The sequence below is a fragment of the Apaloderma vittatum genome, unplaced genomic scaffold (genome assembly GCF_000703405.1).
Source record: "Apaloderma vittatum isolate BGI_N311 unplaced genomic scaffold, ASM70340v1 scaffold31353, whole genome shotgun sequence".
Taxonomy (NCBI): Eukaryota; Metazoa; Chordata; class Aves; order Trogoniformes; family Trogonidae; genus Apaloderma; species Apaloderma vittatum.
In genome coordinates this window covers 10,823-28,802 of record NW_009709159.1, presented here as the reverse complement: position 1 = coordinate 28,802, position 17,980 = coordinate 10,823, and the positions used below count along the sequence as shown (strand labels likewise).

At 46.3% G+C, this 17,980-nt stretch overlaps 1 protein-coding gene across 1 annotated transcript; it reads right to left on the bottom strand.

The window, feature by feature from the left end:
* Positions 1-4,410: 4,410 nt before the first annotated feature.
* On the bottom strand, positions 4,411-13,890 carry CD247 (CD247 molecule; the record flags this gene model as incomplete). The annotated part of the gene is made up of 7 exons (XM_009866820.1): positions 4,411-4,476; positions 5,856-5,897; positions 7,819-7,875; positions 8,895-8,930; positions 9,657-9,740; positions 11,109-11,162; positions 13,784-13,890. Coding segments are annotated over 7 exons (446 nt in total), but the record flags the coding sequence as incomplete, so codon positions are not given.
* Between the last annotated feature and the right edge of the window lie 4,090 nt (positions 13,891-17,980).

Sequence of the window (17,980 nt, the reverse complement as noted above, 5' to 3'; positions counted from 1 at the left end):
CAGTCCATCTTTATTTGAATGTAGTTCCCCTACCCCCATGGGAAAGAGAAGCTTTGTCAGGTCACGGTGGCTGCTATAAGTCGGGAGGGGGCGGTTTCTTTGTTTTGTTTTGTTCTTTTAAAATTTCCAGCCAAAACCAAAGATTTCCTAATGATTGTATAAACTCAAAACAAACAAACAAACCAAAGACAAAGGGCGTCTTCAGCACCAAGCCCACCTGTGAGGCCGGCCTGGCTTGGGCAAAAGTCTCCGCCAGCCCCCGGCCTGGGCGGGGCCGGGCCAGGGCCCCAGATGAGGGGGCATTGCCCCAGGGCCCGGCCTCCAAAAACTCACGGCCCTGGGCAAAATCTGGGGCGAGCTTGCTGGGAGGGGGCAGCCGGGGGGGCTTCGCAGGTGGGTTGAGGAGCTGAAGACTTGGGTGCAGGATTGGCTGCTCTGCTGGGTGCTTTAACCCTCTGGGGGCTGGGTGATGTTGATTAATACACGCTGAGGTGCACTTCTGAGCTTCCCCCTCCCCCCGTCACTGCTTGGAAGAGGCTGTCCTGTTGTGAGAAATCCCTTAAAGAAGAAGAAGCAGCTTTTCATTTCTCCTCTAGTTCCTTTTTTCTAGATTTCTTTTATTTTTGCAGCACCACTGTGCAACTATGCATTGTATTTCTCAACCTTTTATGCTAGTTAGATGCCTGTGACTTTTTAACTTTTGGGGGGGGGATTGCAAATGGAGGAACTTTTTACATGGATCTTTTTAATCTCAGTTGATTGGGGGGTGTTTGGTTCTAGGGTCATACAAGCTCTATCCCAAAGCAAAATCCAAATGTTAATATTATTAGCCTGATGCAGATACCAAAGATAATTTCTTTCCTGCAGAACCTTAGACTTGTGTATTAAGTACGATTACCCAGCACTTGCATTAGTCTAACCTCAGTAATTCCAAAGCTTAGATGTATATTTTGGTATATTTCTGGGATATTAAAAAATTGTCGTTTAAATTCTTGTTTGTTTCAGTGTAATGCTCTTAAAGTCATAGCATGGAGATAACTGAACTTGTCCTATTCTTAGTAGTTTGAAATAATAGTATTTTTGTATGTTTTGGGTGTGTCAATGTATGTATTAACATAACAGTTTTCACTGCCTAGGTGTTCATAAATTAAAAAAACCAAACAACTAAGGGTTTTTAAACTGTACATAATATTCCACGAGGAATTTCCACCAGACCGCCAATTTGGATTGCATTTTCACTGACGGCTGCTCCCAACTGGGATTCTTTCTTTCTTTTTAAAGAGACAGCATATTCTTTTTTTTTCCCCATTGACCTGAGGTTCTTTCTCAGCGTAAAGGGGTTTTCACTGTTTTTAAGGGATGGGCCAAAGAGGAAGTAGCTTAAATTTTGTTTGAAAAAAAACATTTAACGCATTAGTTTGAAAACTAACCCTTTGTATAAAGCATTGGGAGTTGAAAAACAAGCCCTTTCTTCTATATCCGGGAATAGTTTTCGAAGAGGCAAGGATTTGTGAATGTCTGTTGCATCTGGGCAGTCCCTTTTTGCTGCATTTCTAAAGATGACAAATTTTCAGTCTTAATGGTTTCACTACTCTGTGCAACTGCCTGCTTACACTGGCTGGGAGGGTTGGTTTGTTTGTTTTTTTCTCTTGCCCTTCCTCATATACTGCATTTATACGCTTCAGGTCAGCAAAACACTTGAAATCGAGGGCCACGTGGGAGTACCCGTACCCAAACGTAACCCAAGCTTTTCTTGAGACTGAAATGTGAGAGTCCCACACATTTCAAAACCTTGCTGATCACACTAGGGGTGAGGAGGAAGGTGAAATGCTGTCTCTTTAAAGATGTCCTTTATTATTATTATTAATATTATTATTATTATTATTTTCCCAGTGGTTGCCTACAGATAGCTGTAGGCATTGAGAGATTGTGTAGATTACAGTAAATCAGAATGAAAAGGTAGATTTTGTGTAGATGCATTTGTCTGCTGTAATTTTTTATATATATTAAACTTACTGTAATTGTACAGTTCATTTCTGTTGTAAACATCATTAAACCATTTTCCAGGTGTTTTAACATGTATGTACTTGTTTGTAGTTTCTTTTAAAAAGTGTCAGGGGAAGGCTAATTCCCCTTCCCCGCTGATGCATCAAACCAGGTCGGAAGATTGTTCTTTGTCTTGTCAAAATGGAGGAGCACCCAGGTTTGGTTGTGGGGTTTTTTTTTTTGCGCTCTGCTTGAAGCTTTTGTTCTAATTCTGTATTATCAGCTCCTCTACTAAAAGAAAAAAAAAAGCTTCAGCTGCTTCCTGAAGGCAAAGAGAAGACTCAGATCGCACCTATGGTGAGTGTCCCCAAAACAAGTGTTGGATGTTTTTTGAAATTAAGATCCATGTATGTATAAAGAGCATAAAGGGGATATTTTATTTTCCTCTCTCCCTAAGAATTTCTTCCACATTGTTTAGTGGTTGGTATTTTATGACTGCTGAAACTTTTGACTGCTCCATCTTGCAAATATGGTTATCATGAGTTTAAAAAAAAAAAAGCTATTTTCAGTGCTCTTTGTTCTTGCAGCAAGAACAAGAGTGCTTTACAATAGCCACTTTACTGTAGATTTCAGCTCAGCTGTTTGATGTATCACCCAGTTCGCTTAGATTTTTCTTGTCATTGCAGAAGAACAGTAAGGGATCTAGGCAATTTTTACAAGATTCATTGCCAGGCATGGAATGTCTGGGGCTTTCTTGGTTGTTTTTGGTTGTCCTATTCTTCGAAACTGCAGGTGCAGTTTTAGTGCTTAAGAAGTTAGGGTCAGCCTTGTCATTTACATAGCAGCAATTTCAGGAGGATTTTTCTGCTGTCAGCCCAGTCCCTTAAGAAAAGAACACATAACCTCATCTGGGCAGTGCCTGCAGCTCTTGTTCCCACAGTCTTGCTTTAGCTCGTCTCCATCTGTCAGGCCTGGCAGAATGAACTGGACAGCTCCTGACCTGAGTTAAAATACCCTTTATTTATTATTAAGTACTGGCCTCGTCAGCTTGCCTTGGAGATTACACTGCTGGGTGTAAATTGGTCCAGCCACCCTGACTGCAACAGCCAGGGAGCTTGTCCCCTTGTCACAGCTGTTCATTGCACACACACACAGATAGGTCTTTGCCACTAATTTTTATTAATACGTCACAAATGCATTACATTATTGAACCTGTTCAGAATGAGACCTGGTAGTCTGAAGACAGACTGTTTTAGCAACTGCTTTTATATTGGCTTTTGTATAGTTTCTGTTGCCCAGAAGTGATAGTTCTGGTCAGTTTCTGACATCAGCATCATTAGATGTGGACAAAAGTTCTTTACAATGAGGGTGGTGAAACATGGGCACAGGTTGCCCAGAGAGGTGGTGGAGGCTCCATCCTTGGAGACATTCAAGGTCAGGCTGGATGGGGCTCTGAGCAACCTGATCTAGTTACAGATGTCCCTGCTCACTGCAGGGGGGTTGGACTAGGTGACCTTTAAAGGTCCCTTCCACCCCACATCATTCTGTGATGATACACATGCTTACAAGGGGAGCCTGTTCTGCAGTGCTAGTTGCAGATGTTGCTGCGGTGAGGGGGCAGACCTTTCAGTCCAACCCTTCGCCCAAATGAGATTATGCAGAGTGAGTTTTCCTGTCTTTTCCAGTATCAGTCTCTATCAGAGTCCATCCTCCTTGTTATTTTAACAGAGGTATCTTCTGCATTCTGAGACGTCCCTTGCACGAGTTATCTGGCTTGTGTTTAGCTCCAGGGGCTCAATGAGTGGCAATATTGATCTTCTCCTGAAGCCTAGTGCTCATTTTCTTCATATTGAAAAGCTGGCAGTCAGCTGCTGTCCTTCACTGTAAGTAACATCACTTTTTTACAGTTAAAGAAAAAAGTCTCCGTTCACTGTGAAGCAGTTTTTAAAAGGTAAATTTAAAGCCAAAAAGTTTACCTGGCCTGTGTCAAATAGTCTTAAGATAAATACTACAGGAAATAACTACAGCACTATCTTTACAAGTTCTTTAAATGCAATGAAACCATAATTACATGTCTTAATTCCCCTGGTAGGCAACTAGAGCTACAGAAAGAGCTGTGTCAGTAGGTGTGGTCAGTTCCCACAACACAAATCTTACAAAAATCAGCCTAATAACCACTGTTATTGGAAACAACTTTACAGATATGTACATTTTAATATCTAAAGCTTGCCATTACATGCATCTGGAGAGAAGAGAGAAGGGACTGACCAAGTCCAGACATATCCCCTCTGTGCACCAACCCAAGTAGGCTGTTGCACTGAGGAAACACACGAGCTTGTTTTGGATGAACAAGGCTTTCCCTCCTCTCCTCCCCAAAGCAGGTGGGCATCTCTCACTCTTGCCCATCCCCTCTGCGACTCCCACTTAGCGGGGGGGCAAAGGCTGCATTTGAAGAGCATCGTAAGTGTCCTTTGTTGCTGTACTGAGGCCCTGAAAAAGATGAAAACAGGTAAGGTATGAGTGTGAGTGGTTAGTTCTCCCTAGCTGACTGGTCAGGAACAGAGCAGCCAGGGCTCAGCAGCATGACTGCAAGTATTAATTTTTTTTTCCTACAGAGGCTTTTTTTTACTCCTGAGTCATTCCTTAGTCTTTGTATGGTGTCAATAGCTATGACTTACCTGGAGGCAAGGTGCATCCTGAATAAAGTAGGGCTACAGCAACTTATCCTGACCAGTTGTGCTGATCTTTACAGTGCACTTTACTTGCGTGTTACTCACTATTAAGAGCTAACTGGTGCTAGAGTGAATTTTGTCTGCTGACTACATGAACAGGCATCTCATCGTGAGCTTTGTTTCTGGACTTCAGTCTGGAAGGGGAGCCAGATGCAGCTCTGGGTAAGCTGGCAGGGGGCCATCAGGTGGCTGTGACCCCTGGGAAGGATCCCTTCACAGCCCTGCCTGCAGCGCAGCAGCCCTTGTGCCCCCAGCCTGCTCTGGAGGTGATGAGTCAGCTGCAACCTGTGAGCGTGGAACCAACTGCTTCAGGAGCACGGCAGCAGGAAAATCTGTGAGGCTGCCAGAACAGAGGTAACTGGGGTTTCCAAGAGTGAGGATTTGCAAAGACACGTGATTCCTGCTTGTAAAACTTCTTCAGTCATCTGCTATGAATATTTAGTGGCGTACTGAGTACATTGGTAAGGTGGTGCTTCTTACAAGCTGCCTGTGACTAGCTCAGTAGAGCAGGTGTGGAAGAAAGGTGCCATTAGCTACAAATCTGCCACGTTACAGGAAAACTCCCTGGTACATCATGCATCAGAACAACTTTCAAATATAGATTTTATTATTCTGGGATGTCAGTGGCAATGTACAGAAAATAAAATGCATTTTGGAACAATTCCGTGTGGCAACCCAAATAAGGCCTTACTCGTGGACTCGTTTTTCAGTGCGTGCAACACTGAAACCCCCTGCAGTGCACCAGGGGACTGGAGGGGCCTCCTGGTGTGTGCTCTCTGTGCTGTGGTGAGATGGGCTGGACCACTGATGGTGCTGACTTGGGGCGGCAGCTTGGCAACCTGGATGTGCCCAGTTACACAATATCAGTTCAGAGGAGGTGGTTCTCGAGGACGCAGGACTGCAGAAGAGGGTCCTGCCAGGGCAGCTGAACACATGTTGCTGTCAGTTGTATTTAGCACGTGCAGCCGCTTTGTCAAAGTACCAGCAGCATGGTCTTTGCCCGGAATCTGAGTAGCACCCCTCAGGAAGGTGCTCGGAAAGCTCTGCCTTGCTAACCCCGTGTTAGCTACCTGACAAGAGGTTAAAACAAAGCCACGAAAACAGATGAGAGGAGCAGCTGCTGGATGTGTTGCCTACCTGGTAGACAGCTTCGTTCCCTTTGCCTCGCCGCCTCTGCTGCTTTGGGAAAGAAAAAAAGCATAGATGAATGGGTGCTTCCCCAATTATGCCAAAGGAAAGAAACCCCTGCCATCCTGTACTGAGGCTTGACAGCTGTGCTTGGCCTGGACAGCCCCTGCCCACATGGGAAAGCACCTGCTAAGCCTGGACCAGCCTGGACACGTTGCAAGGGCTGCGAAGGAGAAAATAGCGAGGATTGGAAAGAAAAGGAAATTATTTTGGTTTGCTGACGTATTTTCCTGTCGCACTGTTACAATGCTGCTGTTTCTTTGATTTACCATATGTATAGCGCTTTGGCAGCATTCCTATAGACACCGATTGTTTTATGAGCTGAAGGTGCACCTGGAAGAAACGGGCTGTATTTTTTTGAGCTGGTCTGTTTTGTCAGCTGGTGGCTGAGGTGCTGTGCCCTCTCCTGAAACAGACATGGGTAAGTAAGTAAATTCTCCAGCACACATTTTGTAAGCTCTCGAGATGTTCAAAGGAACAGCAGATAAGGCAGGCTGAGGCCAAAGTCACACAAGAGTCAGTAAAACACATACTGGGAGTGACATGATACAAGTAGAGCACGCAAACAAGGTCAGGGAGAGCAGCCAGGTGCAAAGACCCACTTGTCGCGTTCCAGGGGCACAGGGAGCTGCCAGACAGAGCAGCCACGTTGTGCATGCGAGTGCGATTTCCAGGTGAGAACCTGGGGCTGCAGAACTTGCAGCCCCTCAGGCAGAGGCTGGCATGTCGAGCCCGTGGCTTGTCACAGCTGCCCCACCGCAGCAATACCAACCGTATCACAAACATCTGGCAAGGAGTCGTGCCTGCCACAATTAAAATTGCAGCAGCCTATTAAATGATCATATATCTAGAATAAAGCAAGGGGTTTGGTGTCCCTGTCCCCTCCTCAGTAACAGAAACATTCATAATGGCATGGTGCGCTGTTACAAACCCACAGCTTGTAAGCTGAGCTTGACTATGGCAGAAAGGCGCTAGAACAAAGGAGGGGAAGGGATCAAATCTCGGTGTTGCTTCAGCATTTCTCAACATTAAACTTTGTTTTGAAATGGCCTTTGAATCATGTTTCAGGGGGAAATGAAAGGTTATTTATATAAGACACTTTGACACAAAATAGAACCTGTGTAGGTCACAGCAATTTTTCATTTTGCCATAAAGAGTGTCCCCAGATGGTTTGTTTTCAGTACAAGCTCCCCCTCTCCCCCTCCCCTCAGCAGTTTGTGCACAGAGCTGAAACTACATATTTGCTGCTAGCTTGAGACATATCCAGTGTGTTCCTTAAATGTTTGAGAGTGGAGGAAAGGAGAATGTTTCCCCCATTACTTGTCTGAAGACAGGCACGAAGAGAAGCTTGCAAGGGCATGCTTGTGCCTGTAAAGCCAACCAGCCTCAACAGCTCACGGAGGGGAAACAGTGATCCTCCAGCTCTGAATTGCGCAGGAGGAACGTGCTCAACTCATGTGAGTGGCCGGGCCATAGACACTGCAGCACTTGGAACCAGACATTTCCATCAACTATACCTCACGCATCTCATACCTTCTGCTGCCTCAGCTGGGACAGCTATCAGAACTTTCCTGTCCCAAAGGTGAAATGTTTGCCCTTGACATTATTCAACCCACCCAGAGGCACTACTGGTATAGGGGCTGTGTTTCTAATAGCGATGGCACAAACCTCGCTGTCTGGTCTCCACCCTGTTTTATGGCTACTGTAATGCTGTAGCTACGTGTTTTACTGCTGCATGTTACTACAGGAAGTCAGTAACTGCTCTCAGCTGTGCCCATAGGTACTGTGCAACGCGAGGACTTCCTTGTGCAAGCACAGCAAGCTACGTGCACCCCTGGCTACTGCTCTGTCAGGGAGCAGCAATGAAGAATTTTTATCCCAGGCTTTCACCAAGAAAGAAAGAAGGACTCACCTCTCCCTTCATTCCGATTTCACTGTAGGCCTCACCCATCTTGTCCTTCTGCAGTGACTGCAAGCAGAGAGGGGGATAGAGTCAGCGTGTTGCTAGAAAAGTGAAGCCAGCCCCTGGGTGACTGCACTCCAAGCCTGTGCGTCTGCGGCTGCCTTGCCTTCAGAGCTTCAATATATTCCACAGAAGACTGGCCAGTGGTGGGGCTGGATGGACAAGGCATTTGAGTAGATGTTATACACGATCAAATCTGCTTAGCATATTCATACCACCTCATCACCAAACACTTGAATGGATGCAAATCCACCCTCAACCAAGTCATTTACTTAGACCGGCACCAGAGAGTACAATCAAAGCTCTCCAGAGAAAAGCTTGAAGCAGCATTTGTTCGGGAGAGAAGCCCAAACATGCAGCTCTGCCCCAGAGAAGAGGGATGTCTAACACTGCAAGGTGAAGGCGAAGAGGAGCTCTTCTTTCCTCCATTCAGGGAAGCAGTTCCCAAATGTTTATGACCAACTGCGATCAGTACATCTGCTTCGATAACAATGAAGGCCAGTCTTGGAAACAAGCTCATTTCTGAGCAAGCACCAAACACCCAGGAAGACCTGAGTTAAGACAGGACCATTTGTGCATCCATCCTTTGGAGCACAGACCACCACCTTTAGCCAGAGTTTTATCAGGTAAATCAAGGGGTTCCTAAGCAGCCACTCCTCAATGCTGCACTGGCCTTTGGCCTTCGGTAGAGAGCAGGCAGAGAGGCTGGAGAGCAAGCACATAAAATACTGCAGCATCCATCATGTGGGACGAAAGTTGGTTAGTCTGTAAAAGCTAACAAAGAGATCAGCAGGTATCTTCACCCAAATTCTTTTCCCCATCTGCCCAGGCAATGCTTTCCTCCTGTCACAGAGAAGGGAGAAGCAATTTTCTAACAGAAAGGAGAGGGGGAGAACGGGAGAGAAATCTTTGAAAGCAGCTGTTAAGTTTGAACCAAAGCTGCTGTTAGGTAGGGGGAAAAAAGTCTCCTATGAAATAGAAATTCCTATTTTCTGCTACCTCTCCCTCTGGGTCTCTCTACTCACAGTGTAGACGGTGTCATGAGGGTTCCTTCTTCTCTGCTGTAAAACAAAAGACAAAAGTTGCGTGTGTGTTGCACCAGCAGCATCCTCCCCACCATTCGCGTGCCTGTGCATTTGCTCTAAGGCACCGCTACAATGCAATGGGCGTGCTATGCCCGTTACAGCCCACCTTGCCCCCACCCATAGGGCTCTGTTAAAACAATTTGTCCTCTGGAAAATTCATTTAATTTTCATGATTGATAAAACTTAGCTCTTCTTTACTCAGTCCCTGCAGCTGTCACCTGCAGGCAAGCCCTACACGCCTATGCAGGTTTCCCCTCCCTTTTCCTTTGAAACTGTTGGGCTCTGCAGCAGCAGCAGTTGTTTTGGCCTCCACTTTACTTTGTTGGCCCTTGTCTGGTGGCGTCACGTGCAGCGAGCGCTGGTGAAACACCCACTCCTGCCTCGCCTGCTCCACATCCGCCCCGTGCTTGGGTGTCACTTCCTATCCTAGGTGGCTGCAAGCTCTCAGCAAAGTGACAGGGGGTTCGCAAGGGGCCAAGATCAGAGCAGAGGGGGGAAGGTTTACTCTTGTCGTTGTTCCCCCCTCCCCGCCCTTGCTGCCAGCCGCCTGTGTTACTACACACATTTTGCCTTTCCCTCTCCAGGAAGGCCCCAGTGCTTATCAAACGTGTGCTGACTGCCTGCATGTCTGAACAGCGGTTAGACACGAGGAGGAAGGAACTAGAATGAAAGAAAAAAGGTGCGCGTGTGGGAGGAAGTTACCTGGTGTCTCCCACCCAGCTCAGGGTCTGCACCTCGCTTTGCGCCCAGGACATCGTACTCATCTCGGTGTCCACGAATCGGTTTCTGAAAGGAGAAAGCGAGCAGTGACAGACATTACAGTCATGAGAAAATAGATCTTGACCTAACACAGGAAAAGAAAGGGAACCCAGTTCTAACTTAATGACGATTATAACAGAGCTAGAAATTATTTTACCCTTTAATGCAACTGTCAGCAAAAATTTCTATGATTAAGCCGTGGAAACAAGTGGTTTGTACTGCACAAAACTGTATGAACTACATTAAGAACTTCTCTTCAGTAGAAATAGCTGAAAAAGAAGCATGTGAGCGGGAGGGCCTCTGACTTTCATGCTTTCTCTCCCACTGCTAGGGTGAAGATCCATGACCTTGATTTTTCTTGCAGAACAGTTTGTCTAAATTTGCATCAAGTGACTGTAGAAATTTTATGTGTAACACGTTTCTTATCTGGATAAGGTGACCTTGGAAGAGGGAAAAGGAGAGATTTCAGGTCAGAATACAGCTGACAGAGTGCTACTGAAAAGGTGACAGGCAACACTTAAACTGAAAAAAACCACACATTAGTGCTCACACATTACACAGTTAAACAGCAGAACTCACCACAGGATGTGGCTATGGTCAAAAGCATGAGAGAAAAAAAAAGAATCAAAAGACAACTAGACATAGCAAAAATAGAGTTAAATGCTGCCATGAATGAGCACTCTAGCTAGGAAAGACGGGATCTTGTGTCTGTCCTTTCACTGCCTGAAGAGCCACCTGATGCGATCAGGGCACAGTGGACGAGGTGTGCCTCTTGTGTGATCTGGCACAACTGGGCTCATGCTGCAGGACAACAGGAAAGCTCAGGGATGGAAACAGCGGGGCTGTGACAACGCAGACTCCACACACTTGATGGTGCAAGAGCTACAGTTGCCCCAAGTCAGCAGCGTGGCATTCCTGGGCATTTGCCCTTTCTCCAGCCCACATCAAGTAACACCAGCAACATGGGTGGTGGCAATGACTGTGAGATGCCTGATCAGAAAGAACAGAAAAGGCCCAGCAAGAAATTAGGGTGTGCACATCGTATGTAACAGTTCAGTGGCTGCACACACGCAGAGGTCTCATAGGCGTGTTACATGATGCAGCACAGCAAACACCGCATCTGAAATGGTTGGGGGTCCTGGTTACCTTCAGCTCAGTGGATCAGCTTGGGAACCTATAGACCATGTATCCCTCTCAGCATCCAGCCAAGCAGAAGCTGCCCTCGTCAGGTCTTTTCCCTCCTTACAACTGCTATGCCGCACGCGGGCATAGTGCTTTCATAAGCTGGGTCATCCAAAGTTTTTCTGATCCACAGCAATTTACTGTCTCTAAGTGCCAAAAAAAGTCTGTCTGGGTAGCAGATTTGAAAATGAACAAAAACCAGTAGTTACTTACATTATACAGATCATCCTGTCCTAGTTGCAGCTGTGGTTCAGAGGCCTGGCTAAGCTGAAAGAGAGACCATACCATAAGCAGAGAGACAGTGGCTCCCATTCAGTCCTTTGGTTCCCTCTCTCCTACAAGTTCCTCTCATCAAAGCCAGGACAACCTGTAAGCAGCCAGCCTGTGGCACTTTTAGCCACACGCAAGGTCACTCTCAGCAGCTGTTTTACCTGCACATAACACCAGTTCACTGCTACTCAAAGCAAAGGTGGTTCCCCTCCCCCCTCTTACTGATTTTGCATTCTTCTTCTGTGCGTGTCATAATCCTGTGCTATCGAAAATAGCTCTGTCAGGCCATAAAATCATAATTGTGCCTGTGTTAAGAAAAAAAAGGATATCTGGGGCTGCTAATAACCAAAAGCATCCCCCACTGGGACCCCAGTCCTTCAGCAGAAGTGCTGCCTGCAAAGGTCCTGGGTGTTTCTCAGTGTCGGAGGGCACAGGGGACTCCCCACACCCCTCAGGAGCGCCACCTGGTTTGCGGGGCTGCGGAGCCACCATGGTAAGTTGGCATGAGTGACAGCAAACAAGCAGGTAAGGGATTTCCCTTCTGTAGCTACTCCTTGGCTCTGCTCCTCACAATATTTACGAGCAGCCAATTGCAAAGCCAAATTTTCAGGTAAAAAGGCACAGTTTTAGGTCAGTGACAGAAGATAATTTGTGTTCTATTCTTTCAAAAAAATTAGCATACTACATCCTACATTGCTTTTGGCTTGACTTACTATCACATGCTAAATTCTTCATTAAAAGGAACTTTGACGCTAGGTTTGTATTTAGGCACAGGATAAACTTGACTTTGTCTGTTAAAATCGTATCAGTAGTAATGACAACCTACCTACTCCACCCCTTTCCCTGTGAAAGTGCCATGATCATCCCTGAACCCTTGGTGGGACCAGCAATTTCCCAAGCATCTAACCCATGTGTCTTGCAACTGAGCTTAAATGTTCACATGCACCAGCCGTGTGCTCCATCAATGAAAAGCTCACAATAGGAGGAGGCTGTGCCCTTGGCAAAAGCCTCCACAAACAATTCCTTTGGCCAGGAGGTGAGGAAGGTTTCTAAAGAAGTCCTAGGTCTGGGACAAGATGAAGATCACTCAGAAAATGCCCTACCAGCTTCTTGCTCCCTTGTGGTGGTATTTCAGCTCCAACATCTCTTCTGTGAGACTCCAGCTGAGCTTCCCCCTTCCTCCTGCCTCCCTCCCTCACGTAGCAGCTCACTGGCTGCAGCTGGACGCTACGCCCCTCACCAGCGCAGGGTGAGGCACGCCAGGAGGACTGCAAGTGCTCCCAGACCTAAAGGTGAAGGACACTGCCTCTGACCAGGAGCCGTTCCCAGCTTCAGCTCTGCCCTGTCGTGAGGTTAAGATGCTTTGGGTGGGGATGGAAGAGCAGCTGATAAGCGTATCGTGGCTGTGGCAGCTCCCTGTGCCAGGTCCACAATCCTCTTTGGATGCCTTGTCAAGCCTTCCCTAATTATCGTGCTCTCACTCAGTGACAGGCGAGGTGCACAGCTCCTGCCCTGTGCCCCAGCAGCTCATCCCTCTAGCAGCCTCAAAAAGACCTCCAGTTCCCAGAGCAGTGCTTTCATCTGCGCTCAGAATTTACACCGGCAACAAAAAAAAGTTTTTCCTTCACCATTAGTGAGTTCTGCTTGTTTTCTCCTTTTTTTAGTGGCTTTGCAGGCCTGGGAGAAAATCCCACTGCAGAGTTGGTGGGGCACCACCAGCAGCACCCCGTCGCCCCATCAGGGCTCCTGCTGGTGATCCCAGCTGCAACCTGGCAAGAAACAAGCTGACACCCCAAGCACAGAGAGCCATTGCTTCTGGGGGGGCTGTGCCAGGTGTACAGACAGTGACCAAGACACCGTTTCACTTGCTCAGGTTTGGCTGAAAGCATCACTGCACTGGAGTGCCCTGTGCCACGGAGAGGCATGACAGCCCTTCTCATGTGATTAACAGCCCTCTCAGCACATGTGCATGTCTGGAAACGTACATTCCTCCCTCACCCTTCACTGTCTTCTGTGGAAGTGCACTAAAGCCACTAAGTGTCTCCCTAGATGATGACAGCTGCTGGATGGTAACAACAGCCCATCATGTTGTGTCCATCCTGTCCCCCTGACTCCTCTCCTGTGATTGTTGGGGTTGTATCATTTGCATCATCACACTCATACTGTCAAAGATGTCTGACTTCTTGAGATATTTTAATACAACCTTTGCAAGACTGGCATTTATCCTGAATTGTCTGTGTGTCACTTCCTCTCCCTCCAACAACAAAGCAGCAGAAGAAACCACTGTTGATCAGGCTACAACATCCAGAATCCCTGACTGCATCCATAACTGTAGCATCAAAACACTCTCCTGTACTTTCTTCCACTCAACTCATGAACCTTCATAAAGAATTCCCTCAGATTGCTCAGGCTGGCACCAGAAAAGGAGGAAAGTAAAAAACAAAACAAAACAAAACAAAACAAACCACCAAAACCAACCAAACAAAATCATCCCAGCAGAATAAGATCTTGCTGTTCTTTTAAGAGACATGCTTCCTCTACTCTCACTTTCCAGCTCAGCCCAGCCCACCTTGTTTATACCACTAAGGGCAAATGCATCAGTGTTTGGACAGACTGACCTTTGCTTTCACAAAAAGGGCTGTCATGATGACCGCATAAATGAAGAGGAATCCATCCAGCAAGTAGCAGAGTCTTGGGTCTGTCAGTCCAAGAACTGGTACAGCATCTGTACAGAAACATCAGATACATCAACAAACAACAAACAAGGCCATTGGTATCACTGGGTGTTTGACAACGTAAACATGGCAGTGATGCAAAGTGGTTCATGGAAAAATAGCCGGTCGTGAGGGCAAAGGAGATGGAAATCTGATTAATTAGGTCAGAAGGGACCACTGCAGGTCCAATTCTCTCTCTAAACAGAGTCAGACAGACTGGGTTATCCAGGATCTCAGCCAGCCAGAGTATCTCCAAGGATGGAAATGTTTGCAACCTCCCTCAACCAACACAGAATGTTTTACCCAGAGTTTCCCACCTGCAGAGTCCGGGCTCTGCTTCCTGCAGCTTGCAGGCACGGGTCAGGAAGCGAGCATGGGATCGGCATGGAGATAACCAAGAGTTGCTAACACTGCAGTCACTGAGCCAAAACCTCACACAGAGCATTTATTTTCTGGGAAAACCCAGCAGGATCTCCTGCAGGGATCCATCACTGGGCCTGGTTAGAGATTCCTTCATCAACTAAAGCTTGTGTGTGTGTGAGAATATATGTGCGTTTGGACAAAATTTTAGGGAAGGGCTTATCGGGACAAAATTTTGTAATAGATGTAAAGAAAGATTGTCGGCTGGAGATCTGGGCTGAAATCACTACTCTGCTTTATTCAGAGAAGGAATTTGAAGAGGCATCTCCTGTATCCCAGGTTATATATTGTAACCGTAAAGCTGCAATGTCTTCTCTGTGAGGGTTCTCTGGGGCCCTCATTTTGGGGATGTTGGAAACCAGTAATCAGGAGAAGGGAACTATAGGCAGGAGAGACTTTTAACCCCAGATGTCAGGACACATCCATGAGATACCCTGATGTGCTCTTGGGAAAGTTTTAAACCTGAATTCCCTGCACAGAAAGCTCATCTGGCTCTTTCTTGTTGGATGGATCATGCCCAGAAGATTTTTTGGTTTTACTTGTTTTTAAAAGAAGGGTTAAAACTTTTCTGAGGGAGAAAAATCTACTACTACCCTAATTCACCGCTTGATAAAACTGTTGCTCAGAAAATGTTGATGTTCATTTCCTGCTCAACATTGTGTAGATTTATACCCTGATGGCATCAAGCAGGGCATAGTAATATTGTCAGTTTTCAGCGGCTAAAACTGACGAAACTGCCCCTGTATCCCTTTGTAAACATGCAGTAAGTTCACAAATGTAGCTAAAAAACCCCGAAGCAATTCAGATCAAGAAGCCTAAGTAACTATAGATCCAATACACAGCTCCAGGCCCACTTCCAAAGGAAAATCTGCACAGCTATTTAAAAAAAAGAAAAAAATCACTTAAAAATGAATCTGAGATGTACTTTGTACAAAGAATTGGAGGGAGTTCAAAAGAGAAAGATAATAATGATCAAGAGCCTGTGAAGCCCTTCAATGAAGATAAATTGAAAAGAATTGGTACAATTCATCTCCTTCCTAACGTGAACAAAGTACGACAATTATTATTAACCATACGTGACGAGGGGTAGTTGAGTGGCTCAGTGCAGCCTTCAAGGTGCTGAGTTACCCCCGTGCCGAGAGCAGGACCGTTCTGGGTGCTGGGGCTTCCCCCAGCCCATCGGGACGTGCTGAGGATTTCATCAGAAGACACTTGGAGACACCACGCAGGCAGTATGCGGTCACCACCTCATGGAAGTCTCCTCCGCGAGAAATAAAGTTAGTGGTGACAGCCTGTTGCACTGCTCGAGTGTGCCATTTGTATAAAGCACAACTGAAAAGCCTTGCCTGGGTACTTGGTAATGTAATTGTAAATTCTTAAGCAGATGAAGATTCAATCACGGTTCCCACTGAAAGCCTAACACAGCCCAAAAGCCTCATGTTTTCAAACGGTAGGTTTGTTTGCTTGCCTCAACTAGGAACTTGAATTCATTTTTATCAAATCACATGTTAAGAAACAAATCCATGGAAATAAATTAAAATCTTAGATGGTTTTCCTTCTTCCCCTCCTATTTCTATTATTTTAAAAATAAGGTCCAAAGCACTTTATACACAATTACATTCACCATGCTTTTTTCAGGATTATAAAACCTTATATACGTGGGGTAAATGGAGAGAGATAGAGATTAAGTTATTTGTCTGACATCGTACGTTAAACCAACAAACAAGCTGAGATTAGCCTCCCAGAGTTTTTCTGCCAAACAGTCACAGGACAATATTTTACGGCAGAGTTGGTTCAGCACAAAACCAGCTTGAATCACATTAGACTCAGTAGCTAAAATGCAGCATTGGGGAATGCAGCTGTACAGCAGCAGAGGCAATTTGTTTCTAGCAGTCATTCAGTTGTTTTCACGCAGCGCAGCAACCTGGCCCAGCGCGCCCTGGCCTGGAGCTGGAGAAGCAGCTCAGGGTTTTCCAGCGCTGCGCCCAGATCAGAAATACACGATAAGGAAGGCGAGAAGCCCAGCAGAGCCAGCCAGAGCCAGGAAGCTAGGGAGGGATCTGAGATGCTGCTGAAGAAGGCTTTGAGGACCCTGGCCCTGACTTCTGTCTTCCCATAACAAAGCAGGGCACATTCCTCAAGTCCAGTTTTTTTCTAGTGCTAATAAACTTTCCAGAGATCAGGAGAAGCTTGAGCAGGAAACATAGAGAACAATGGAGGAGTGCAGAGGACTTAGCTCTAGCTTCATGTCAGCTGTGGTCAACCTTGGCTGCCCCAGTGCCTGCGTGGTGCTTATCCAGGGCAGCCTGGCCTCTGGCACTCCAAGTAATGGATTAAAGCTTTTCAGGGAAGGAAATCCTGCTAGAATAGTCAGTCCTGGGAAAATATGTATTAAGAAAATTATAAAGTCCAATGCTTAGAAACAAGCCAAAAAAATTTTATTAGTTCATGTCTTTTCCTTCCTTAATATGGTTGATTTCTGTATTGTTCTAAAAAAACCCAACAAACAAACAAGGTATAGAGCACTTCTTAAATAATAACCTTTGCAACAGCTTTCTGGATTAGAAAGCGAGAGAGAAAAAGAGACAAACGATACAAACCTACAGAAACAAAGGTCAAAGAGATAGGAAGCATAATGAACAAGTAACAGTTAAAACAGTATCTATTCAGCTGAACAGGATCAGGTTAAGCTTTGAAATAGCTAGAGGAGGGGTTATACTGCCTCCTCAGTATTTGCCCACCATGCACAAACAGAAGGCTGGTCCCTTAGGCACCATCAAAATGTACTTTCTGCCCCTCATCAGCCCTGAATCGAGGTTTGGGGGGCTGAGGCCAAGGTGTCATCGCTGCAGTGGACCGGGCTGGTGACAGGAGCTGGGCAGAGCCAAGCCTGCCAGGCATGAGGGAGCAGCCACACTCAGCTGCCTCGCACAAGCAAAGCACAAATAACGTTCCACTGGTAATTCCCACTCTGCCAACCTTACAGATTACCCAGTGCCTACCGTGAGTTGCACAGCATCTTTTCAATATTCATATACCGGTGTTTTAGCCGTCCAGATTTCAGCAGTCAGAGCAAGCTGACCAAGCACAGACACCTGGCACAGTGAACATCAAGTCCCAGCCCAGCAGGGAACACAGTTGCGTTGCGCTGTAGACCCTGTGAAGCTCACTGCTTAAACCTGGCTCAGACAAGCAGCATCTCTCTCTCTCTCTCTCTCTCTCCAGGCACATACAGGAGTCACAAGCTGACATCTAGGTACACAAATACACAAGGATGAGGTCGAACTGGTGCTCTTGCTCAGGAGTAAAGCCAGCTCTGAAGGAATAACAATCAGGAAGTCTGCACTTACTCTTGCTCACCATGTGCTCCTACGCAAGTAGCTGCACGGTTAGATCGCCCAGTGCCCAGCAGGGATGGCATTTAACTCCCAGACCACTGGGATGTTAAAGAAAACCAGAAAGAAACTATGCAACTTACAGCACTAGGTAATTACTTTTTTTTTTTTTTTTAAGGAATTTGTACAGGAGAAGCTATGGAAAGCTTTCTACAAGGAACTGACACAGGCCAAGAAAGGACAGGCTGAGCCACAGCAGGTGAGGAGGCAGGAGAGGAGACAGAGTCAGTGAGGGGAGCACCACTGCATTTCGTGACAAGGTTGCCAGCTCTGCTCAATCTCAAAC